General features: G+C 45.8%; 1 protein-coding gene across 1 annotated transcript in view; it reads right to left on the bottom strand.

Annotated features, from left to right (window-relative positions):
• Positions 1-7689: 7689 nt before the first annotated feature.
• The window catches only part of klhl13 (kelch-like family member 13), a 249704-nt gene continuing 239820 nt past the window's right edge, over positions 7690-17573 (bottom strand). Inside the window, exon 8 of the mRNA XM_078211279.1 lies at positions 7690-9012. Within this exon, the coding sequence (XP_078067405.1) occupies positions 8525-9012 (488 nt within the window). The 3' untranslated portion in view covers positions 7690-8524. The remainder of the gene's footprint in view (positions 9013-17573) is intronic.

The following is a 17573-nucleotide window of genomic DNA, read 5'->3' as shown; positions in this document are numbered from 1 at the left end:
AATTACCAAAACTGATTTGGTATGTCTTGTTGTGCCGGGCTGAAATGTCGACCTTGAAAAAAGTAGACTTCTACAGGGTAGAAAGTTGCAAAATCCAGTTCTGGCAAAGGATGGAATGGGCCAGTTAGAGAGAACATCAACACAATGAAGAAGTTCTGAGGATGGTGATGAGGAAAGATTGTTAGCAAATATCTTCAAGTCAACATTGAATTGGCCATATCCTAAAGCATGAGGAACTTGCTGAAGGAGGTGGCTGAAGGAAGATTTGAGAGATGTACACCAAGTGAGAGAAAGAGAAAGATGATGTTAGACAAGTTGAAAATGGGAGATTCCTATGAGCAACTGAAGCAGAATGGGCAAGACCATGAGATGTTGAGAAATGAGTAGATCTGACCTTCCGCAGATCAATACTTCTACCAGACTGCACATTCCAAACTACAGTCAGCAAATACTAGCAAAAATGGAAAATTTTAGAAAGACATAGCATCTCTAGAGATACAGGGGAACATATGAATAGAAGACATCACAAATCTTTAGTATGACATTTATTGTGCAGTACGTTATTGAAATCTATAGTTAAGAACAGAATGACTAATCACAGAGGAATTTCAGTCGGCAGGGGGGAGCCAACATGAATTTGTAGAAGGTAGGTCATGGTTAGTAAACCAAATTGAATTTTTTGAAAATATTCATTCTATTAGCATTGAGTTAGACAACACAACAGAGAGCCATATATCCAAAATTGCCAATGAGACAGATCGGTGATCATGAAGAGTGAGCATAAAATATTTTTTAAAATTAAAACATATATTGATGAAGTCCCTTTCCTAACCATCAGATGTCCCAAAATGTGGACAGACAGAGCTCACATCTGGTGTATTGTGTACAGTTCTGGGCAACGCACCTTCGAAGCAATATACTGGCCTTGGAAGGAGAGAGATTATAGAGTCATAGAGTCATAGAGATTTACAGCATGGAAACAGGCCCTTCAGCCCAACTTGTCCATGCCACCCATTTTTTTAACCTAAGGAGAGATAACATGAAATTATTCATACAGTCAGTTGAAGTAAATACAGAAGGTAAAGAAGTGATTTGATTGAGGCTATTAGGGTTTTGAAAGGAATTGACAGGGAAGAGAGAATTTGTTTCCACTGATTGGGGAGATAGGACAAGGAGGAAACCGTAAAGATTGAGGCAGGCCATTCAGGAGAAAAGTTGAGAAACACAGCTTCATGCAAAGGATGGCAGAAGTGTTGAACTCTCTCCTGCAAAAAGCTGCAAGTATTTGTTCAATTAATAATTTGGAATAGGAGGATTGACAGATTTTTGCCAGATAAGAGTGTAGAGCAGTATGTAATGAAGATGGGCAGATGGGATTGAGATGCAAATTAGCTCTGATCTCACTGAATGGCGGACAGATTAAGTAACCTACTACTGTGCCTATTGACTGCCAAGCAATTAGCCGGAGACAGCAAAAGGTCAACTGACTTAAATGATAATCACAAAAGGTGAGAGAAATTAGAAGAGGCTATATGAACCAGGTAGCTGTATTGGGAGAGAAGAAGCTTGAAAATCTGGCAAAGTGGATAATCGTTGTCTTCCTACTCAAAGGTACTGGCAGTTTTCCAACACTGGTAGCATTTGCTTTCTAAGAGAAAATAAGGCAAAGTCCAAAGTTGTCATGAGTCAGTGATGGAGTGTACCTCATTGAAGGAGTAGGTACTGTTCCAAGGGATGGAAGATTAAAATGACAAACAATCATAAACTTGACACTAAACTTGCACACAAAACAGATGAGGAAGTGATCACTTGAACTGTGTTTGGCCTCCCTGATGTAGAGAGAACATTGTAAGCAGCAAATAAATAATGTATCCTCAATTGGAGGGAATATGTGTAAATCAATCTCTAGCAAAAGGAGTTTGAGGCTCTGGGCAGTGATTTGGGAAGTGATGAAAAGGCAGCAGTTGCATTTTTTTCTTGGTTCTTTCATGGGATACGAGTGTCACTGACTAGACCAGCATTTATAAATAGAATAGATGTGGGAGTTAAAACTGATGGAAGAGTGAATCAGAGTGTCAGAGAGGGATAGGTCCTGATCTGAATGTTGAAAGGGTTTGCTGGTGGTATTGTACTCTGGATGGTAGAAATCATGGGAGATAATCTGTCCAATGTGGAGGCTGGTGGGGTGGATGGTGAGGAAGAGGGAAGCTAATCACATTTTTGGGAGGGGGTAGAAATGACAAGAGCAAAAATACAGGAAATAGGATTGATTCAGTCAAGGATTCAATCAAATACAGTGTATAATAGAAACAGAGCAACCGGGAGTTGAGAAGAGTGTCCTGACAAGAAGCTGGAGGGGCAACGATCATATAGATAATTGAGGGTACCACTAATCCTGAAATTCAAGACTATTGAATATTCCCCAAATAGGCAAGTCCAAAAAGTAAATGAGAATCAGATGGGAAACATTTACAATTTCTTTTCAGTGACAGTTGCAATCACGAATGGGGCCCACATTCAGCCCACATCATGTCTTTGTGCCTTTTTGAAAGAGCTATACAATTGATCCCACTACCTCACTTTGCAGGGCAATGCAAAAAGAGCATTCAGGAACCTGGGAGCAAGAATCCACCTATTTTCTGAAATTTGATACTGAATCTGGTCTACCATCCTTTTCAGGCAGCGCACTTAAAATCCTAACAAACGAGTGCAAAAAAAACTCAACTTCCCTTGGATTTTTTTGCCAATCTTCAGAAAGCTGTGTCCTCTGATTTCTGACTCTCCTGCTGGTGAGAACAGTTTCCTTCAACCCACTCTCTTTGGTTAAGTGTTTCAACAGTTACGGCAACAAAGTGGAGTAGAACATAAATCACCCACGATCTAACTGAACAGCAGAACTGGCTAGAATATTAATTTAAGGAAACTAGAGACATTAAACTAAATAACAGCTAACATTTTCATTGTTCTAAAATTAGAGATTGCCATCTTATTTCAATAAATCAGGTTGGTTATAGAAAAATTACTGCTCTAGCAACTGAAAACCAAATTTAACAATGTATGTTGGGTAGTTATATCCTGCAGCTTGTTCTCTGTTCTCCAGCCCCATATGTTGACGTTATTTTCATGGCATCACATCAGCAACAGTCCCCTATCTTCCATTATCCTGGGTCTCTTTCAGTGTAACTCCCATAGCTTCCATGACATCGACCTGTAAACTATACACCCTAGGCATCAGCTCTCAGTCCCTGATTTCAGAGTATTATGATGTGGAGATGCCAGCGTTGGACTGGGGTAAACACAGTAAGAAGTCTCACAATACCAGGTTAAAGTCCAACAGGTTTATTTGGTAACAAAAGCCACTAGCTTTCGGAGCGCTGCCCCTTCGTCAGGTGAGTGGGAGTTCTATTCACAAACAGGGCATATAAAGACACAAACTCAATTTACAAAATAATGATTGGAATGCGAGTCTTTACAGGTAATCAAGTCTTAAAGGTACAGCCAATGTGAGTGGAGAGAGCGTTAAGCACAGGTTAAAGAGGTGTGTATTGTCTCCAGACAGGACAGTTAGTGAGATTTTGCAAGCCCAGGCAAGTCGTTATGGGCGTTACAGATAGTGTGACATGAACCCAAGATCTCGGTTTAGGCCGTCCTCATGTGTGCGGAACTTGGCTATCAGTCTCTGCTCAGCAACTCTGCATTGTCGTGTGTCGTGAAGGCCGCCTTGGAGAACACTTACCCGAAGATCAGAGGCCGAATGCCCGTGACCGCTGAAGTGTTCCCCAACAGGAAGAGAACACTCTTGCCTGGTGATTGTTGAGCAATTTTCATTCATCCGTTGTCGTAGCGTCTGCATGGTCTCCCCAATGAACCATGCCTCGGGACATCCTTTCCTGCAGCATATCAGGTAGACAACATTGGCAGAGTTGCAAGAGTATGTACCGTGTACCTGGTGGATGGTGTTCTCATGTGAGATGATGGCATCCGTGTCGATGATCTGGCACGTCTTGCAGAGGTTGCTGTGGCAGGGTTGTGTGGTGTCGTGGTCACTGTTCTCCTGAAGGCTGGGTAGTTTGCTGCGGAGAATGGTTTGTTTGAGGTTGTGCGGTTGTTTGAAGGCAAGAAGTGGGGGTGTGGGGATGGCCTTGGCGAGATGTTCGTCTTCATCAATGACATGTTGAAGGCTCCAGAGGTGTCGTAGCTTCTCCGCTCTGGGGAAGTACTGGACGATGAAGGGTACTCTGTCCACCGTGTCCCGTGTTTGTCTTCTGAGGAGGTCGATGTGGTTTTTCGCTGTGTCGCGTTGGAACTGTCGATCGATGAGTCGAGCACCGTATCCTGTTCTTATGAGGGCATCTTTCAGCGTCTGGAGGTGTCTGTTGCTATCCTCCTCATCTGAGCAGATCCTGTGGATACGGAGGGCTTGCCCGTAGGGAAGTTAGCCAAGTTCCGCACACAAGGACGGCCTCAACCGGGATCTTGGGTTCACGTCACACTATCTGTAACCCCCATAACGACTTGCCTGGGCTTGCAAAATCTCACTAACTGTCCTGTCTGGAGACAATACACATCTCTTTAACCTGTGAACGCTCTCTCCACTCACATTGTCTGTACCTTTAAGACTTGATTACCTGTAAAGACTCGCATTCCAACCATTATTTTGTAAATTGAGTTTGTGTCTTTATATGCCCTGTTTGTGAATAGAACTCCCACTCACCTGATGAAGGAGCAGCGCTCCGAAAGCTAGTGGCTTTTGCTACCAAATAAACCTGTTGGACTTTAACTTGGTGTTGTGAGACTTCTTACTGTGTTCAGGGTATTCGCCAAGTTAGGGATTTGAAATACTTTTAGACTCAAATTAATTTCTTTAAAGTTTACAAGAGGCATCACTTTTCCCAGCACTCTTATTCCGACAAAAACAAATGATCAGTGCCCTAAGCCACACCATCACTGGAAAACGATGAAACAGACTGAGGTAGAAGGAACTTCCCCAGCACAAACGTAAAGGCAGTATAAACAGTATTAAAACAGTAAAATACTCCGTTTATTTCTCTTTTGGGGCAGATCTTTTAACACTCAGAACTTTATTACACGAGTTATGAGATCTTTAACTGTCCGTGTGCAATTACTTTGTTACATATTGTGCTGCTGTCCATTTTAAGATGGGAAAAGAATTTAAAGCAGAAAAGCCCAAAGTTGACAGTCAACATGGAAAGCACATAAACAAGATTTTTTTCAAACTTGTTTGTGTGGGGACTCCTTTAAACACACACACTTGGGAGAGACTGCTTGCAAATATCGGCACATCGCTGGAGATCCTTACAAACATTGGTACATTCTGGGAAACTCCCTTCAAAGGCTAGCACACTCCGGAAAGCTCCCTGCAAATGTCAGTGGGATTGGGGAGCCTCCTTGCAAACACTGGCACACTCCAAGAGACTTTCTGGAAACAATAGCACTCTCCCAGGCAACATTCCACATAATTATTTTGGTATGTGTGTTCTATTCATTCAAGTTGATGTACTTTTATTTAGCTGTACATGCATTGACTTTTGCTCAGATGGGAACCTTGATCCTAGCAACTCCCTCCAAATATTGGTGTATTCCTATCAAATATCTGTAAATACTAACCCAATCCCAGGACCTCTCTGTAAACGCTGAGCCAATCCCAGGATCTCCTTGTAAACACTGACCCAATCCCGGGACCTCCCTGTAAACGCTGACCCAATCCCGGAACCTCCTTGTAAATATTGACCCAATCCCAGGACCTCCTTGTAAAGCACCGACCCTCTCCCAGTGGCTCCCTGTAAAATACTGATCCACGCCCAGATTCTCCCTGCAAAATACAGACCCATTCCCAGAGTCTCCACGTAAAATACTACAGACCCCCAAGATTGTCCTGTAAATACTGACCAACTCTCAGAGACATCCTGTCAACACTGACACACACTGGTCCTATCAATCACGATGTGGAGATGCTGGCGTTGGACTGGGGTAAACACATTAAGAAGTTTAACAACACCAGGTTAAAGTCCAACAGGTTTATTTGGTAGCAAAAGCCACACAAGCTTTCGGAGCTCCAAGCCCCTTCTTCAGGTGAGTGGGAATTCTGTTCACAAACAGGGCATATAAAGACACAGACTCAATTTACATGAATAATGGTTGGAATGCGAATACTTCCAGCTAATCAAGTCTTTAAGATACAAACAACGTGAGTGGAGAGAGCATCAAGACAGGCTAAAAAGATGTGTATTGTCTCCAGACAAGACAGCCAGTGAAACTCTGCAGGTCCAGGCAGGCTGTGGGGGTTACAAATAGTGTGACATGAACCCAATATCCCGGTTGAGGCCGTCCTCGTGCGTGCGGAACTTGCCTGGACCTGCAGAGTTTCACTGGCTGTCTTGTCTGGAGACAATACACATCTTTTTAGCCTGTCTTGATGCTCTCTCCACTCACGTTGTTTGTATCTTAAAGACTTGATTAGCTGTAAGTATTCGCATTCCAACCATTATTCATGTAAATTGAGTCTGTGTCTTTATATGCCCTGTTTGTGAACAGAATTCCCACTTACCTGAAGAAGGGGCTTGGAGCTCCGAAAGCTTGTGTGGCTTTTCCTATCAATCACAACAGACATAACAGTGCAAATAGTGATAAGAAGCAGAAACCTGATGACAGACTAAAAATCCGATTTACTTGTAAACTCTCAACTCTCTTCAAAGAACGCTGAACAGTTTTTCTCAGGTTCCTTCTTCTTACCGAGAATTGGCTGTATTGTTAGCCCAGTTGCTTCTATAGGAAGCTATCCTTACTGTCTCCTGATAGCTCATGTTTACCCATTCGTTGATGTTTCTTGCCCAAGAAATGCTTGCTCTTCCTTGGTTCTTTTTACCATCGATGTACCCTTCTAGCAGGGCTCTATTATTGTCACATCTTATCAGATGGTCAAAATAACTCAATTTTCAGTCCTTGATGTCTATCATGCCTCTTCTGAATTTCATTCTCCCTAGAACATTCTCATGTTTACTCTCTTTCCAGAATAATCTGAGCATTCTTCTGTGTGTTTGCATATCAAAACCTTTGCGTCTGTTGATCATTTGTTTGCTGACATTCTCGGTTCAGAATATCCCAAGGTAGAAAATAGTGCTATATGACCTCATATCAATGGGTTTACACATTTTCTCCAGCATTTCTCAAGCTGTAAACCTACCAATTTTCAGTGGGTGTATCAGTGGGAACGATCTTGGAGTTGGGGCTTCTTTAGATCTGATTCTGGGCTGATGTGGTTTTTCATTGCCAAAAAAATTAAGAAAACAATCACTTTCATTAAAAAGTACAAATATTAGCTTGTCTTGAACAGCAGAATGTCAGAGGGACACGTGATACTGCTCTCACAACACTGCAAATATAAATACCTGAAGTATCTCAGGTTGAAATAAAATCACAAAAGCTTTTATGAAACATTTACACCAAAAAATTGGCATAACCCTTTCTTTTTACAGCTATTGTCTTTCCAGCTGTATTAGAATAAAGAAAACGTGGAGCTGTCAGATTATTCCTTCAAAACCAAAATTGTGAAGCGAAATTCCATTAATCAGACTAAAGGCAAGAAACAGCAAACAGATAAAAGTAGATATCATAATTTGTGTTAAGCAACTTTAGCGAAGGATGCAAGTTAGGAAGTATGTAGGCCTGTTGATTTCAGTTAAACCTTTATTGAACAAAAAAATATTGAGCGTCACAGTTCATGTTCACTGAGCTGAGCGACGCTCCGACTATCGCCACACGGTGTGCTAAATAATCTCATCAACCAAGATGTGCAGAGGAGAGATACAGCACAGTCGTGACCTGTACAACAAATAAAGGAGAAGGCTAAAGCTGATCAGCTCAGGATAAAACTGGTCAGCTTTTCAAATTCAGCAGAAGTGAAATGGTGGTAGCACAAATACTGCGTACTGGAATTCAAAACCATCAGCGCCGCGTTTAACTTAATACCAAAAGACAAGATATGTGTCCCGTAATTTCAGATAGATGGGGCAACCAATTAACTGGGGTCAACATTTTAATCGAAAACAGCCATGTGACAGGCTGCCTTCCCACATCTATATGAACCACATGAAACTATTTTTGAAGTCTTGGGAGCCCACGGTAATGAAGATGTGCCCATAGGTTAGTTAATGATCTGGTTTAAATGAACCCGAGTGAGCGACTCTCAGCACTGCACTGTCTGCCCCCCAACCCTTCCCACCCCGCAAATAAAATCACACTGTATAACAGTAAAATCGCTAAACTTTTTCAGAGTTCAATCCTGGACATATATATATTATTATGTCTCTCTTGTAACAGGCAGACAATCGATGTCAACAGTACTGCACAAATAACTCAATCCACTGTTTCTGTAATTATACTTGCGTCACTGCCTACTATAGTTACTACCGAGCAAAAAGGCAGAAAATCCTTGATATTAATTATGATGCTGTGCAAATGAGTTCTTTGTAGGAGCTGAAGTTAGAGCGGTCCTGTTCTTTTGCTAAGGTGCAGAGAGAGGTGATTCTCGGGAAGGTGATCCAGTATTTTCCTCTGGTGGAAAGACTGTGAGAGTGCATGCTCGAATTCCTCCCAGTGACTCGGGGAGGTCAAAGACTTTCTGCCATTCGTCTTTCTCTGGGTCATATTTCTGAACAATCTCCACCATGCAGCGGTTATTCCAAGAATATCCTCCCACCACGTAGATCTTATTTTCAAAGACGGCTACGCCAACATCGCTTTGCCCACGCAGCATGGCTGCAATTGGGGTCCAGTGGTCCAGGGCAGGTGTGTAGAATTCACAGCTCAAGACATCATCATAATCACTGGTGCCTCTGAAGTGGTTTCCTCCGATGACATAAAGACGATCTCCAACTGTGCACATGCAATGGAGGCCCCGGACTGTGGTCATCGGAGCCTTCTGGGTCCATTTGTCTGTATCAGGGTCAAAGCACATGAGTTCTTTCTGGAAGGTGTCATGGGTAATCCCACCTGCGGAGTAAGAAGAAATCGAGAAGAGTTAGGAGAAAGGCTTTTATAAAGTTTATTTTCGGCAAAAAAAATCAAAGTGGCAAGGGGTTAAATATTAGCGCTGAGTAGAAGATCTGCAACAATTTTAGAATATGCTTACAGGAACAAGAGGCAGCCATTCAGTCCCTCAATCCTGTTGTGCCATTCAATTAAATTGTGCTTGATCATTATCTTAACTTCACTTACCTGCCTTGGGTTCTGTAACCTTACATAAGAAAAACTTACCAATCTCAGTTTTTAGATTTTTAATTTTAAGATGGGAGAGTTGCAGAATTCTATCACTAGTTATGTGAAGGAATATAACACACCACCAGTGACAAGAGGATTAATTACTGCTTGGGTAAGGATGGGACTGGGAACTTTCAGATTATGACATTTTCAGGACAGGAAAGTGAAAGAGGATATGGGCAGCAGTGTTTGTGAAGTAGTCTATCAATATGCATACATCTTAATTCACGCGAATTAAAATAGAAATACAGGCCACCAAAAAGTATAGATAAAAGAGGTAGTTATTGGCTGACAGTTCTGAGACATATTAGAACAATAATATCAGGTGAATTTCGTGACTCAAAGATAGACTGGGATAAAGATAATATATACGATCAAAGTTGGGGAAAAAAGAACAAAAAAGAGATCTGTATTTATATAGTGCCTTTCATATCCTCTCAAAGGGCTTTTTGGCCAATGTAGGCACTGTTGCTGTCTATAAAGTGTAGCAGCCAATTTGCAGTAAACTCCCACAATCAGCAAGCTGATAATGACCTGGGAATCTGTTTCACAAATGTTGGTTGCGAGATAAGTATTGGTCAGGACACGAGTGTACATGATCAGGAGGTTGAAAGTCTGCAAGCTCCCTCTTGGCCCAAGTGCAATGCTGGAAAAGACACTTGCATCTTGGGACTTCATAGTTCTTGGCTTCCTCTACCTGCTAAAATTTTCTAACGCCCACACCAAGTTAAGTTTAATATTTTCTTATTCATTTATAGGATGTGGGCACTGCTGGTTAAGCCAGCATTGATTGCTCATCCCTAACCATCCTTGAACAGGTGGTAATGTTCCCATGCATTTACTGCTCCTTTCCTTCCAGGTGGTGGAGGTCACAGGTTTGGAAGGTGCTGACAAAGGTTTCTGCAGTGTATCTTGTAGACGGTACACACTGCTGCCACTGCCCGTTGGTGGTGGAGGGTGTGGATATTGAAGATGTTGGATGGGGTGCCAATCAAATGGCTTTGTCCTGGTTGGTGTTGAGCTTCTTGAGTGTTGTTGGAGATGCTGTGCCCATTCAGACATATGGAGAGTATTCCATCATGCTTCTGACTTGTGCCTAGTAGATGGTGCACAGGTTTTGGGGAGTCAGAAGGTGAGTTACCGCTGCACAATTGCTCTTATAGCTACAGCGTTTATATGTTTAGTCCAGTTCAGTTTCTGGTCAATGGTAACTCTTAGGGTGTTGATAGTGGGAGATTCAGCAATGATAATAACATTGAAAGACAAGGGGAGATGGTTGGATTCTCTCTTGTTGGAGATGGTATTGCTTGGCATTTGTGTGACTAAAATGTAATTGGCCACTTATTTTCAAGCTTGAATTGTCCAGGTCTTGTGGCATTTGGAAATGGACTGCTTCAATGTCTGAGTCCAGGAGCCCCAGAAGCCAGTGCAGAGTCACCTTTGTTTCCTGCGCGTACATGATTTGGGCTTGGTCATTGCAAGAACAATCCTGAAATGGGGAGATGACAGCAAAGTGGTAATGTCATTGGAGATCACGCAGAGATCCAGACTAATGCTCTGGGGAGAGGGCAGCTGGTGGAATTTGCATTCAACGAATAAAGTCTGGAGATCAAAGCTAGTTTCAGTAATGGTGACCACAAAACTATCACTGATTGCTGTTAAAACCCATCTGGTTCACTATGTTCTTTCAAAAAGGAAATCTGCCATCCATCCCTGGTCTGGCCTACATGTGACTCTGGATGCACAGCAATGTAGTTGATTCTTAGCTGACCTCTGAAATGGTCATCGACTTCAGGGAGCATTGTGGAGAACATGCCCCTGTCTACATCAACAGGACGAAGTAGAAATGGTTGGGAGCTTCAAGGTTTTAGGTCTCCAGGTCACCAACAACCTGTCCAGGTCCCCCCATGCATAAGGAAGCCCACTGCCTCTACTTTATCAGAAGATGAAGGAAATTTGACATGTCAGTTATGATTCTCATCAACTTCTACAGATGCAACATAGAAGGTATTCTTTCTGGTTGTATCACAGCTTGGTATGACTCCTGCTCTGCTCAAGACCGCAAAAAACTATAAAAGGTCATGAATGTAGCCCAATCCATCACGCAAAACAGCTTCCCATCCATTGACTCTGTCTACACTTCCCGTTGCCTCAGCAAAGCAGCCAGCATAATTAAGGACCCCAGACATTCTCTTTTCCACCTTCTTCCGTCGGGAGAAAGATACAAAAGTCTGAGATCACGTACTAACCGACTCAAGAACAGCTTCTTTCCTGCTGCCATCAGACTTTTGAATGGACCTACCTCGCAATGAGTTGATTTTTCTCTACACCCTAGCTATGATTGTAACACGACTGATGCACTATCAATCACGATACGAGGACTCCAGTGAGTGAGTGAAATAACAGACTTTTATTTGCAAAGAACAGGAGCACACCCTCGTAGCTGACCTGGCCCAGACTGAGGCGAGGAGGAGGAACCATCACCTTTATACCTCGCTCTGGGTGGAAAGGGAGGAGTCTCGGGCCAGGTGCAGCATGGGTGTGTCCAGGCACATACATGTAGTTACAGTGGTTCACCACATTCACCCCCTCTTTAAAAAAAGAGTCCGGCAGGGGTGGGTGGAACAATACGTACAGAGGTATGAAGATGTTATATATATATATATATATATATATATAATATATATATAATATATATATATATATATACACACACACACACACACACACACACAAGAGTCACAAAACTGAGGTAAGGCGTCGTCCCTTCACAGGTTCAGCCTGTCGGGCGGCTTGACCAGTCGCTGTGACCGACCGCCGCAGTACCAGCTGAGGTGTTGCTTCCGATGGCAGGGTGGAACCATTCGAGTCCGCCGTCGTCCCTTCTGATCGGGTCCTGCGTGGTGACTCCGGGGGCTCAGGCGAGCTACGTACAAGGCTTAAAGATGTAAGCGGACCTGGTGCTACCTGAACAGAGGGGTCTCGGGATGTGGGGTGGGGGGGTCATAGTGGGCTCCGGGGCACCCACAGGCGCCAGGTCCCGGATAGAGACCGTGTCCTCCCGCCCATTGTGGTATGCCACATAGGCATATTGGGGGTTGGCGTGGAGCAGCTGGACCTTTTCAACTAGGGGGTCCGACTTATGGGGTCGTACATGCTTCCAGAGCAGAATGGGGCCTGGGTACGCCAGCCACGACGGTAGTGCGATTCCCGAGGAGGACTTCCTAGGGAAAGCAAACATCCGCTCATGGGGTGGTGGCATTGGTGGCCGTACACAGGAGGGACCTAATTGAATGCAGTGCATCGGGGAGGACTTCTTGCCAGTGGGAGACTGGAAGGCCTTTAGACCGAAGCGCTAGTAAAACGGCCTTCCAGACTGATGCGTTCTCCCTCTCTACCTGCCCGTTACCCCTGGGGTTATAGCTGGTAGTCCTACTCGAGGCTATGCCCTTAGAGAGCAGGTACTGACGCAACTCATCACTCATGAATGAGGATCCCCGGTCGCTGTGGATGTAGTTAGGGTAACCGAACAGGGTGAAGAGGCCGTGCAGGGCCTTGACGACCATGTTTGAGGTCATGTCCGAGCAGGGAATGGCAAAAGGGAATAGGGAGTACTCATCTATAATGTTGAGGAAATAGATGTTGCGGTCAGAAGAAGGAAGGGGCCCTTTGAAATCAATGCTGAGGCGTTCAAAGGGGCGGGTGGCTTTTATGAGGTGCGCCCCGTCCGGCCGATAGAAGTGCGGCTAACACTCTGCGCAGACCGGGCAGTGTCTGGTTATAGACCGGATGTCCTTGACAGAATAGGGCAGGTTACGGGCCCTAATAAAGTGGTAGAGCCTGGTGATCCCCGGGTGACAGAGGTCATTGTGGAGAGTCTGTAGCTGGTTCACTTGTGCGCTGGCACATGTTCCGCGAGACAGAGCGTCTGAAGGCTCATTGAGCTTCCTGGGCCGGTATAAGATATCATAATTGTAGGTGGAGAGCTCAATCCTCCACTTCAGTATCTTATCATTCTTAATCTTGCCCCTCTGTGCGTTGTTGAACATGAAAGCCACCGAACGCTGGTCCGTGAGCAAGGTGAACCGTCGGCCAGCTAGGTAGTGGCGCCAGTGTCGCACTGCTTCGACGATGGCCTGAGCCTCCTTCTCGACAGAGGAGTGTTGAATTTCCGAACCTTGAAGGGTTCGTGAGAAGGCGGCTACGGGTCTGCCCGCCTGGTTAAGGGTGGCGGCCAGGGCGAAGTCAGACGCATCACTCTCCACCTGGAAGGGGATTGACTCGCCCACAGCGTGCATCGTGGCCTTCGCGATGTCCGCTTTGATGCGGTCGAAGGCAGAGCAGGCCTCTACCGACAGGGGAAAAAGGGTGGATTTGATAAGTGGAAGGGCCTTATCCGTGTAATTAGGGACCCACTGGGCGCAGTGGGAAGAAGCCCAGGCATCTCCTCAGTGCTTTAAGAGTGGTGGGAAGGGGAAGTTCCATGAGGGGGCGCATGCAGTCAGGATCGGGGCCGATGACCCCGTTCTCCACTACATACCCCAGGATGGCGAGGCGGTGAGTGCGGAAGATACACTTCTCCTTATTGTAGGTCAGATTTAGGAGAGCGGCCATACGAAGGAATTTATTAAGGTTGGCGTCGTGGTCCTGCTGATCATGGCCGCAGATGGTGACGTTATCTAGGTACGGGAAGGTGACCCGCAGCCCGTTCTGGTCCACCATTCGGTCCATTTCACGCTGGAAGACGGAGACCCCATTGCTGACTCCGAAGGGAACCCTAAGAAAGTGGTAGAGGCGGCCATCCGCCTCGAAAGCCGTATATTTGCGGTCCTCCGGGCGGATGGGGAGCTGGTGGTAGGCCGATTTGAGGTCAATCGTGGAGAACACCCGGTATTGCGCGATCCGATTGACCATGTCGGATATGCGCGGAAGGGGATACGCATCCAGCTGCGTGTACCGGTTGATGGTCTGACTGTAATTGATAACCATTCGGTGTTTCTCCCCAGATTTGACCACTACCACCTGCGCTCTCCAGGGGCTGGTGCTAGCCTCAATGATCCCTTCCTTCAGGAGCCGCTGGACCTCAGACCGAATGAAGGTCCTGTCCCCCGCACTGTACCGTCTGCTCTTAGTGGCAATGGGCTTACACTCGGGGGTGAGGTGTTCGAATAGTGGTGGAGAGATGACTTGGAGGGTTGAAAGGCCGCAAGTGGTGCATGGTGGGCAGTCTAGGAACTGTGGGTTGTAGACAGAGATCAGGGGAAGAGGCCCGTTGTACTGCAACGTGACACTCCTAAGATGGGTCATGAAATAGAGCCCTAGGAGTACAGGAGCACAGAGGTGTGGCAGCACCAGGAGCTTGAAATTTTCGTACTCGGTCCCCCGAACTGTAAGGGTCACCACACAATACCCTAGGACATCCACCGAGCGGGACTTTGAGGCCAAGGAAATGGTTTGCTTGACTGGCCACACCGAAAGGGCGTAGCGACGCACAGTATCGGGTTGGATGAAGCTCTCCGTACTCCCGCAGTCAAACAAACAATTTCCCACGCGGCCGTTTACCTGGATATCCATCATGGACCTGGCGAGCTGATGCGGACAAGACTGGTCTAGCTGGACCGCTGCCACCGTGGGTCCCGGAGAATCATCGACCGGTGTCCAAAATGGCGGCTCCCTTGTCTCGCATGCGGCCAACGGCGTCCAAGGTGGCGGCTCCCTTGACTCCCACGCAGCCAATGGCGTCCAAAATGGTGGCTCCCTTGACTCACATGGTCGATGGTGTCCAACATGGCGGCTCCCTTGACTCGCACGCGGCTGATGGCGTTCGGATTTTCGGTTCCCTCGGGTCGCACGCTGCGCTGTTTAGTTTCGAGGCCGACTTTGCCCTGCAGACTTTAGCATAGTGGCCTTTCTTTCCGCACCCAGAGCAGAACACCTCCCTTGCCGAGCAGCGTTGTCGGGAGTGCTTCCCTAGACCGCAAAAATAGCACTTTGGGCCTGCAACAGCCGCAGCAGTCGAGTTGTTGGTGGGGCGCAGTGTGGCATAAGTCTGTGGCCCTCCTAGGTACTGGGGTGTTAGTGGCCGTGAGGCCGACGATGTCGCGTGATTGGGTGCGTACGCCTCGAGGTTACGGGATGCCACTTCTAGGGGTTCAGCGAGTGTCACAGTTTTTGGTAGATCTAGCCCACCTTGCTCTAGCAGGCGCTGCCAAATATAGTTGGATGCCATGCCCGTAACGTATGCATCGCGGATTAAGTCCTCCATATACTGCGCAGCGGATACAGCCTTGCAGTTCCAGGCCCTGCCGAACGCACGTAGTTCACGGAGAAACTGTGCGTTTGATTCTCCCAGCCGCTATTTTCGGGTAGCCAGAAGGTGCCTGGCGTAGACTTCGTTTGTCTGTTGGCTGTATTGGCTCTTTAGGAGCTCTAGCGTGTCCACGTACATCCCTGCGTCACAGATGGTGGCATAAACTGCGTCGCTTACCCGGGCGTTGAACACGTGCAGCTTGTCGGAATCGGACCGGACGGCAGTGGAGGCTCCGAGGAAGGCTTCGATGCACTTTAGCCAGTGATTGAAGCTATTGGCGGCTCCCACAGCTTGCGGATCCAGGTTTAAAATATCGGGCTTTAGAAGTTGCTCCATTCTGGTTTTTTTTCTCTTTGCGAATAAAATTGATGCATTATCAATCACGATACGAGGACTCCAGTGAGTGAGTGAAATAACAGGCTTTTATTCGCAAAGAACAGGAGCACACCCTCGTAGCTGACCTGGCCCTGACGGAGGTGAGGAGGAGGAACCATCAGCTTTATACCTCGCTCTGGTGGAAAGGGAGGAGTCTCAGGTGGAAAGGGAGGAGTCTCGGGCCAGGTGCAGCATGGGTGTGTCCAGGCATACACATGTAGTTACAGTGGTTCACCACAACTACATTCTGCACTCTCTCATTTCCTTCTCCATGAATGGTATGCTTTGTCTGTATAGCACACAAGAAATAATACGTTTCACTGTATACTAATACATGTGACAATAATAAATCAAATCAAATATTCCTCAGGCAGTCCCTTAGCCGTCTGTCCCTCTGTTCTACCATTCACACATTGGGCACTTTTAGCACCTTTCTCAGCAATCTTAAATTAATTTACATGCCCTTTGTACAATTTCAGCAACCCCTCCCCCACCGCACACCCAATAGTATAAATCTCTGCTGATTTTTCTTTGCTCTTAGCTCTGACACTAAAGGAACCACATCTAGCCAGTGAAAGTACAAAATAGTTATCGTTATAAGATGCCATGGCCACCGACTTGTTTGTGCCATGGTTGAAAGGACTGCACTAAGTGTAGTTGGCTTAAGGATGTCCTCCAGTGGAGTGCTCATTCCATTCTTCAGTGATAACATGGTCCCTAGGCTACTGTGCCTTCCGAGGATGGCCCCATCATCGGGGTTCAATGTGACTTATGCTTCCTCAGTGATCACTGAGCGATTGTTGATCTTTCATAAGATAGAATCATAGAATCCCTACAATGCAGAAGGCCATTTAGCCCATCAAGTCTGCACAAACCACAATTCCACCCAGGCCCTATCCCTATAAACCCCATATATTTACCATGCTAATTCCGCTGACACCAGGGTCAATTTAGCATAACCAATCAACCGAGCATAACCAATCAACCTAGCCGCACATCTTTGGACTATGGGAGGAAACCCATGCAGACACAGGGAAAATGTGCAAATTCCACACTGACAGTGACCCAAGGCCGGATTTGAATCTGGATCCCTGGCGCTGTGAGGCAGCAGTGCTAACCACTGTGCCACTGTTGTAAATAACAATTAAGGATTTGTGGTTGAATGTGCACTATTGCATGTCTACTCAGATGCACTCTGTGGATAAAAGAGCTTCATTAGCCTGATCTTCATTAGCCTGGTCTTGTGATCTTTCCTGCATTGAAGAGAGAACAGAACTGCGCTTTGTCTTCACCTTGTGGGAGAATCTAGATTTGAGGTTACTATCAGATCAGCCATGATTTTACTAAATGGTGGTGCAGGCTCACAGGGCCAAAGGGTCTACTCCTGCTCCTTGTTTGTATGTCCTTGTTTGCATTCCTCCTGGAATCTTATAGCCATGATGTTCTCATGGGTGCGTCTGCCGTGTTGTGCGGATGCAATGGCTTGTCTGAATCCTCTTCAAATTCATCCCCTTCAACATCCTCCTTGTCCTGAGGAGATGTGTAGTTCCTGCATGTTTTAAATTAAAATACTAATTAGAAATTAAAATAAAAGCAAGGCAACACAAGG

Source organism: Mustelus asterias, chromosome 4, assembly GCF_964213995.1.
Source record: "Mustelus asterias chromosome 4, sMusAst1.hap1.1, whole genome shotgun sequence".
Lineage (NCBI taxonomy): Eukaryota > Metazoa > Chordata > Chondrichthyes > Carcharhiniformes > Triakidae > Mustelus > Mustelus asterias.
The sequence above is the reverse complement of the archived record's forward strand: the minus strand, read 5'-3'. Positions and strand labels throughout refer to the sequence as shown.